Source organism: Cotesia glomerata, linkage group LG2, assembly GCF_020080835.1.
Source record: "Cotesia glomerata isolate CgM1 linkage group LG2, MPM_Cglom_v2.3, whole genome shotgun sequence".
Lineage (NCBI taxonomy): Eukaryota > Metazoa > Arthropoda > Insecta > Hymenoptera > Braconidae > Cotesia > Cotesia glomerata.
In genome coordinates, this window is record NC_058159.1 from 15,597,758 (window position 1) to 15,606,465 (window position 8,708).

An 8,708-nucleotide genomic window follows, 5' to 3' on the forward strand; every position below is an offset into this window, starting at 1 on the left:
AGAGTATGTTTCATTATCAATATGAAAGTATTGATGTCTACAAAATAATTTAACTCTATCATTTAAATTATAATCATGTTAGACATATATTTATTTCTATAAAAGGTGAAGAGATTAAGTTTTCAATGTATCATAAAAAATTTTTTTTCAAATATGAGTAATTTTATCAGAAATTTCTACAAATAATATTTTATGAGTAAAATCAACATGAATATGTTAAATAAATAAAATTATTACCACAGCCCACGCGACAATTATAACAATTCTTTCAATTAAATACATAATGCAGGTATAAATCGATTAAATTATAATAACATTCATTAACTTTTGATAATAATGTCATAAACTCTTTTTATTTTAAACACTACATGTTACATTATATCGTTACACTTAATAAATTAAATAATTCAATTCTTTTTCATTTAAAGAATCTGATATAATAATTTCTAACATCTTGAAAACTGAACTTGAATCTCCAAATAGACTCAATTCAATAAGCTTGTAGAATGTTATAATTCATATGTCATGAATCAGATAAACGCTCGTTTAATCAACAACCTTAGTTTTATTTAACTTAGATGTATAACTTAATAACCAATTGTTAAGTACTTTAATTTTTTTAACGTACGTAACATGAATAAAATTTATATCTTGTAATAAAACATATAAATTATTGAATTTATTCAACTTCGAACTTTATGAGTCTTAATACTAATTATTCCAATCAACAGACATACTCTCATAAAACTTTCTGTTTCAATATGCGTTTTTAAAGATCTAAGATTTTTTTTGTTAAACTTTTCAATTTATAATTTTTATTTTTAACGCTCATTATTTTAATTCCTTTTTTTTTATTTATGACATTACTAGCTTTCTTTTTATACTGATTACTCATCCATGCTTTAATCGTATCTCTACTACGATCATTCAAGCACAGATACTTAGCTTTAATATCATCAATTTCTTTTAATGATGGATAAGTTCTGGTGATTATATACTCTTTAAACTCGGTAAAAATCACTCTTTTTTCTTCATCACTCAAGGGCTTCTTTGTGGATGTACCTATAAAAAAAAATATTTTTGTTAGTTTTTATTTTGTGAGTTGACAATCTAACTTAGTTAAATAAATTACAAAATATTGTTATGAATACAATAAAATAACTTACAAGTTTCAGATACTGTGATAGTAGATTTTCTATCTTTCGGAGTACTCTGATTAAGTATTTGAGCATAATCAGTTATTACAACTGAATTATGTACACTAGAAGTGCAGGGCAAATTATGATCAAACAGTATATCTGTCTCATTGGGAATTTCTACTGAATTGCTCGGTAAATTACTGTCAAAATCCGGATCAGTTTCATTAAGAGTATCGAGGTTATTTTTATTTTCAGTCATGTTAATAGAGTCTTCATATTCTACAAATTCATTTTGGTCATTTGTAAATATATCTTCTTTTTCGATTTCTTCATCTGTAACGGGACCATGCACAGCATGAAGTAATTTAGTTACTTGAACGATTGTTTTAGACTTGATTGGCCTTTGATAAAAATCCTTATGAATTTTTTCGGAGTGACCCATGTGCTTAGTTAAATCTGATAATACATTATCAGAAAGTTCAAACTCAACGCATTTAGTAGCGACGTGTTTTCTCAAGTGGGTTCCACGAAGGAGCTCGGGCTTTTCAGCACCACAAGAAACCGAAAGTTCACGCAAAACGGCACATAAATTTAGTACTCGAATACGATTATTGACACCATTAGGCAGACCAAAAACGAAATCATTATCGGTAGGAACATTAGCTGATTCTCGATACCGAATAAGCAATTTAATCTCATCTACAATATCATTACTAGCAATCACGGCAACGTCTTTATTTAATTTGCCACGTATTTCAATACGATTATAGTTCGCAGCAATTTTTTTACCATCATCATCCAATGTATTATATTCCTCTTTATCAGCATGTTCATCAATACTTTGCAACCGATCCATATCACTAATAACCATATTCTGAACATCACCGACTCGACGACGATTAAATACCAGTAAATAAGCTGCTACTAATTTTGATGCTGCAAGCCACGTATGATAGTCAAATCTTTCTTTCAAAATATCAAAACAATTTTTCTTCGTAATTTTTATATGTATTATCAGTTTTTGAATATCTTCCGTGATAGGCAAGATTATAATTTTATGGCGTCTCATTTTAGCTTGAGATTCGCTAGCAATTTTATTGACTGCAATACTCATTTCAGAATTGTAAACTTTTAGAAAGTTTGACACTTGTTTTTGCAATACCTCATTTTCTTGAACAACATACTCGGTTTCTAAAATAACTGCAATTTGTCGAATATAAGTTACAAGATTCAATGCAACTGCCGGAGCATCGCACACATTCTTCAGATAATTAATCCTTGCTACTTGCCCGATTGCTTTAATAACAGTTTCAATATACTTAGGGTAGAATAGAATTTATTTCCTTTGCAGCAGATAAAAACCGTCCGATTAATCTTAATCTTGCTCTTATCATATTGTGTTGATAATGAGGCGTATATTTAATACATAATTTGTTTCCGTACAAGATTATGAGCCAATCGTATCTAATTAATCGAACTATTTCATCATCTTGTAAGACAGGAAATACGACTAACCTCAATATGTCGTTTGCATTTTTGTGCATTCTGCTTTCTATTGATTTTCCCATTACATAGTAAACTCGCTGTCCTTTTAAATTACTTTCTGCGCCATGTTTTTTTTACATTTGAAGATATGTTTCCTAGCGTTAGATTTCGTTAACGTTGCTAGACAAAACGAACACGTTATGTAATCAGTTGCAGCTTTTTCGACTCTTGGCCGACGACTCACTATTAATTGACCTTTATTGAAATTTTCATTCAAATTGTGAGTAAATGATCCATGGTTGCGAAAAATCGTCAAAATTTCTTTACGCTCTGCTGAACCTAGAACAAGAAAATAGTCAGTTTCTATTGCGTAATTATATAAGTTTTATTAAAATAGTTTATTACATCTACACAAGCTTATCAACAAATAACAATTGTAATGTCATTCAAAATTAAGTTTATGTATTTATAGAGTAGAAAATTCATACAGTATCAATTATTGCAGTTACAATAGGAAATCTTTTGAATTAGAAAAAAATATATATTACTTGTAGCATTGAATATTATTATTCATAATGATTATTGTGTTTTTTCAATAAAAAAAAATCACATAAAATATCATATAATCATAACAGTATTAATAATAACAATATTTATATTAATAATGATGATGTGTTCACATATAATCATCATATATTAACTGTGATATTTTAGTAAGCAAATGATCAAATGTTATTCAAGAAAAAAAATTTTTTTTTTTAATACTAAGTCATAAAAGTCGACTAATAATGTGTAGGTAATAATTTGACTGATAAAAGCTCGATAGATGTTATTAATTAAGATGCATTTCTTTTTATTTATTTATTTGTTTATTCAACTTAATGCCAAAGCTATGGCTAAATGGAAAATATATATATAATAATATTTTACCTTTTGTTGTGTTGTTTAGCTTTTTAACATCTTCAATATCACGATGAACTGTCCTTATATGTCTTGGTAATTGACCAATGATAATTTTGTGACAAAAAGGACACGAGTAACCTTTTTTCCATCGAGGAACATTAGATAGTTGAACAGTCAGTTTAGAATTATCACAAGATCCTTTCTGAGTCGTCAAGCCAATCCCATTAGAGATAGCTAAGTCAAGTATTCCCAAATCACCATTGATTTTAGTATTTTCTTCTTGATTACCATTTATTGATTCGTAAGTTGGTATTTCTACTTCATCATCGCTTGGGTTGATGGGCAAAGTTGAATTTTCTCTATCTTCGGCGGAATTTTCTACAAAAGTTGAAGTCATGTCGTCCGTGTAATCTAATTTTTCACTATTGAAATCATTAGAGTCTGATTCAGAGAGAGAAACATTATTTATAATTGGCCGAGGACGCAAAGCAACTGGTGATAATGAAGATCCAGCATCGTTATCATTATCACTCATATCATCATGATCTCTCATTATGTCAACTGTTCTTCCATCTAATTGATAAGCCAGAATTGTGTTAAGTTGATCTGATATCTGTGAGAAATTTTTAAAAGTCCAAGGTATTACAGTTTCAACATTTAGTACATTCAATATAATGATATTGATTAAAAATTTTATTAAGGTAGTACTGTGGGCCGTAAAGTTATTGGTCATAATTTAATGAAATTTAGTACTTTATCAGAACATAACAAAGTAATAATCACATTAAATTTTTCAACTACAGAGACTTGATTAAAATAAGAAAAATTTTGCGATTAATATCGACTCTTTCAAGAAATCACAGTTCTTTTATTTCTCAAAAGTAATGATCAGATTTATTAAGAAATCGAAAAATGAAAGAAAATACCTGATTTACTATTTCGTATACTTAAAAATAGAGATTCAGAGCATGTAAGAGCCATAATAAATAGAAAAAAAGGATGAAAAATGACCTCTGTTTCTTTTCTTCTAATGTAATTTTGCATAGGTCAGTCTACTACGTAAATAAAATGAGATTTTGCATTTAATATTTGACTCATGCAGCATATACATTACTACCTTGAATAATAACATTATATTTTTGAAAAGTAATACAAAGTGAACCTCATAATTCGAAGAGTATTGAAGTATGTCTTTCTCAGAATCATAAAGAGTTTGAATATCATTTAAATTATCTGGTAATAATGCATCTTCAAACTCAAATTGCCTTTCACGATCATAGTCTATTGGAACTACTCTATTATTTCCGTCTTCAAGCTGCTGATTTAACGATCCACTCGACCCACCTTCCATATTCTGACATAATTGAACCTGAAAGAAGTAATTAAAAGTTATTCACAATATTTTAGATTCGAATATTTCTACATTAATAAATTAAAATGTTTTAAATACCTTATTTACTTCTGCAATTTCTCGTACTGTAGCTTTCTTGTGAATAGCTGCTTCATCTTTATCATATCCATGATGGATATCTTCATTTGATCGTTTTTTATAAGATTTAGTAATCATATCTGTGTCATTGTCTTGCAGTTCGGGTTGAATAATGACTTTATCTTTCGAATTTTGCTAAAAATTTAAGTAATTTAATTATGAGAAATAATTGAAAATATCAAGTGAATTAAAAAATTAAATTATAAAAAATGTAGAACTTATTTAATAAGATAAAATTGATATTTGTGGATAAATTAAGAAAAAATAAAAATTCGTATTGAATCTTAATTGAATTACTAAGTGAGTTTCTATTATACATGTTAACGTTACGTTATATAACTCGTTTTAATATATCTGAATTCCTAATATTTGTTTCTTAGATTAAAAATATAATTGTAAAGAGAAAATAATGTATATAGTGCTTCACAAGAACACCTGATAGGATGAAAAGTCATAAAAATTTATACTTTGACATATAATTATCAGTTTACATACCTGATATTGCTCTCTAACTTTCGGCGCATCAAATTGTTGACATATCATAGGCTCTTCATCGTGTATTAGACAGTAATTTTTTGTAGTCGTATTACTTATGACCGATTCCATCCTCATTATGTCAGATTGATTACGTAATTCCTTATGAAGTTCTTCATAAAAAACGTCATCAAAAGTTTTCTGAAAATTGTAAGTTTCTTTATTGTTTATTTTTTTCTGAAAGATTATTAATTATTGCAGTCTAAATGAACGTTATACTAAAGGCTTATCACCTGAAAATAATTGATCTAGTTAATATGAATGATAAAAATGTTTACCTTAACTGACGAGATTTCAGAGAACTCGTGAACAGAATTTTTAATTTTGATGGTTTCTTCCACATTAAATGAATCATCAGAAATATCATCATGGAGCTTAAAAATATCATTTTGACTCGAATCCCGCTGAATATCACGCTTGAAATTTTTATTCAGTATTGCTTTTCCTGAGGAGTATCCTATTCGAGCCAGCCGAAGCTTAGGTAAACCTTTATTCAATTTGTTCGAGATGTCGACCAAATTTTCATGATAACCTATGATGAGAAATTGTAAAAATTTTTTATGTCAACAAAAAGAAAAAAATTTGTGTACAGCAAATGTGTAATAAGATAATTGGGTATATCTATTTAAATAAAGTTATTATCACCCATTAGACAAATAATGATAGAATTATTAATATTCTCGATACTTACTGTTATCTCCAAGTAGCAAGCATTTTCTTGAAATACGTGTATGGTTTCTTACTACCAAATATTTTTTTAACACAGGATCAAATACTAATTTAGTCATTTTTTGCTAATTAAAAAACACATTTAAGAATAATGCGTAATAGTTTAAACTAAAATGGCTATTCTTGAGACAAAAGAGCACCAACAATCTTTTTATGAATGTCTTCTTCACCTTAATCCAATTTACTGCTCGATTGAGGTAGAAGGACATGACTTTATCGACATGAGTAAATGTCAACACACAGAATGCATGAGATTTATTCGATTTCTCAAACTATTTTTTTAAATTAATTAATTTGTCATGTCATTTAATGATTATCAAGAAAGTATTATAAAAAATTAAGTTGAATGTTGTTTTAAGAAATTATTTTTTAAAATGTCTGCAATTTCTAGTTTTCTTTGAACATATATCTAAAAAAATAAATTAATTTTTTTTTAATTTTAGTGTAGAGGAATTTACTTCAGTTGACGTTTTTCTAAAATTAACTATAAACATGCTACGTTGAGTTCATAACATCAAATTTTGAATATAAATGTTGTTGTCTGTCCCAATATTGAAATAACGTTTAGAATTTAATTAATCATGAAAAAATTTTTATTTTCCACTTCTCTTCGAGTTGATTATTCTAAATCGTTAGAGCAGATAAGAGCAGATATACTCAATTTTGCTTCGATTAATTTAGTATTATTAGTTAAAAATTTACTCTGGTTATTAAAACAAGAGTCATTATTAAAATTTTCCTCAGAATTCTAAATAAAGAATTTTATCTTCATATTATCAGGAATATTATGATGCTTTATTGATAAAAGCATAATTAACAAAATTTGCCATAAAATTACAAAATAAAAACTAGTGTTATTAAAATTCAAAAAACATTAGGCGATTGACATGACATATTCAGTGCAATATCAAAATTACAATTGAAAGTGATAAATTTACACACATATATTTATAATATTTTTTTAAAATATTAATTTGCGATATTTACTATATATTGTAGTATTATAGTTGGTATATATTTTACATATATATAAGTGATATGAATTTTAAAATCAACTGATGTCTTTATGAGATAGTTGGCATGATAATAATTTTCGAAAATGTATCAAAAATCAATTAAATGTTGATAAATTACTCACCTCACGAATATATGTTTTAACTATCTTTTTCTTATAAATAAAATAATTTCATATTAATCAATATTTTGGATTAAATTATTCTGAGAATAAAATCAATTTTCAATAATGCCATTACAAATTAAAAATTGAAATTTATACACAAGCAAAAAAAAATGTTTGTAGCATTGTTTGACTTAAAAATATGCAGTCATCTTAATAAATAACTATTATTAAAGTCATTTAATGAAAATAAATATTTCATGAAAAAAATATAAGCAAATTATCGTACGAGTAAAAACCAAGCTGCTTTGTTTAAATTACTACAAATAAGTTATAAGTCATAACTTATGACATTAGGACTAATGTTATAAATAAATCAAGTATTTTGATTTAATTTTTATGTTTAATAATTAACAAACTAAACCATCTTGACACTAACTTTAAAAAAAAAGTGTCTAACTTTTTTTTTCATCATCCATTATTGAGTTTTCTTAAAATAATTCTTCAAATTGTAGGTTATTTATTCACTTGATAAGATTTTACTTTATTAAATACATGAAATCCTTATGATTTTTAATAAACAAAATTTCAAGAAAGAGAGTAGATTCTTATTTCTGCATTTATTTGAAGCATCAATTTACTATTGTTGAATAATTGTATATTGTGCAAGTATAGTAGAAATTAAATTAAATTTCATTTAAAAGGCTTCTTGACAGTTACAACACAATGTAATCATATGACTTTGACACATAGGTTTTTCACATTTGGAGCAAAATGAGCGGACTTTCTTGTCTGCTTTCCGAGGGCAGACAGTACATCGGACAGGTTTTTTATTTATTTTGTCAAAAGTTTTTGGTTGACATTTTATTGACAAATAATGAGCAGCATTATCACGCAAATCTCTTGATAAATATTGACAGGTGGCTCGTTTTTTTATTTCATCTTTGACCAGGGCTAAGCCAAGCTGCTTTAAAAATTCTTTTCGAGATAATGTGTGGTTTACTTTATTATAGTGAATTATAAAGCTATTCAAACACGCTACGTCGATAATAAAAAACAAGAGTTTTAATAAAAATCTGGTTGTCTTCTTAAGCATTGAGTATTTATGTAATACCTCATCGGATGTAAAGTCATGTGTATTTTTTACTGTTTTTTGGAGTAAACTATCTAAATCAACTGAGGAAACATCAAATTTTTCGCAACTTTTATCCAACATAACATTACTGTTGGAATATTGTGAATTGAGTATATAATTCAAAGCTTCATGATGGGTAATAGAGTTTTCATCGGAATTATTAAATTTCTTTTGGTC

At 27.0% G+C, this 8,708-nt stretch overlaps 2 protein-coding genes across 2 annotated transcripts; both read right to left on the minus strand.

The window, feature by feature from the left end:
- Window positions 1-373: 373 nt before the first annotated feature.
- Window positions 374-2,253, minus strand: LOC123258875. The gene is made up of 2 exons (XM_044719139.1): window positions 1,167-2,253; window positions 374-1,062 (listed from the first exon to the last, which is right to left on the minus strand). The coding sequence occupies exons 1-2, from the start codon at window positions 2,251-2,253 to the stop codon at window positions 770-772; spliced, it is 1,380 nt and encodes a 459-aa protein (XP_044575074.1). The 3' UTR covers window positions 374-769.
- Window positions 2,254-2,718: 465 nt separating this feature from the next.
- On the minus strand, window positions 2,719-6,582 carry LOC123258871. The gene is made up of 7 exons (XM_044719130.1): window positions 6,242-6,582; window positions 5,829-6,082; window positions 5,512-5,691; window positions 4,978-5,151; window positions 4,690-4,896; window positions 3,555-4,140; window positions 2,719-2,963 (listed from the first exon to the last, which is right to left on the minus strand). The coding sequence occupies exons 1-7, from the start codon at window positions 6,336-6,338 to the stop codon at window positions 2,731-2,733; spliced, it is 1,731 nt and encodes a 576-aa protein (XP_044575065.1). The 5' UTR covers window positions 6,339-6,582; the 3' UTR covers window positions 2,719-2,730.
- Window positions 6,583-8,708: the final 2,126 nt, after the last annotated feature.

What these genes read in the sequence shown, in the direction of transcription:
- LOC123258875 (XM_044719139.1), bottom strand. Translation starts at nt 2,253, where the DNA reads ATGAGTATTGCAGTCAATAAAATTGCTAGCGAATCTCAAGCTAAAATG. An exon ending in TATCACAGTATCTGAAACTT is followed by an intron (nt 1,063 to 1,166) that starts GTAAGTTATTTT and finishes TTTTTTTTATAG; the next exon opens with GTACATCCACAAAGAAGCCC.
- LOC123258871 (XM_044719130.1), bottom strand. Translation starts at nt 6,338, where the DNA reads ATGACTAAATTAGTATTTGATCCTGTGTTAAAAAAATATTTGGTAGTA. An exon ending in AAGTTAGAGAGCAATATCAG is followed by an intron (nt 5,152 to 5,511) that starts GTATGTAAACTG and finishes TTAAATTTTTAG; the next exon opens with CAAAATTCGAAAGATAAAGT. An exon ending in AATACTCTTCGAATTATGAG is followed by an intron (nt 4,141 to 4,689) that starts GTTCACTTTGTA and finishes AATTTCTCACAG; the next exon opens with ATATCAGATCAACTTAACAC.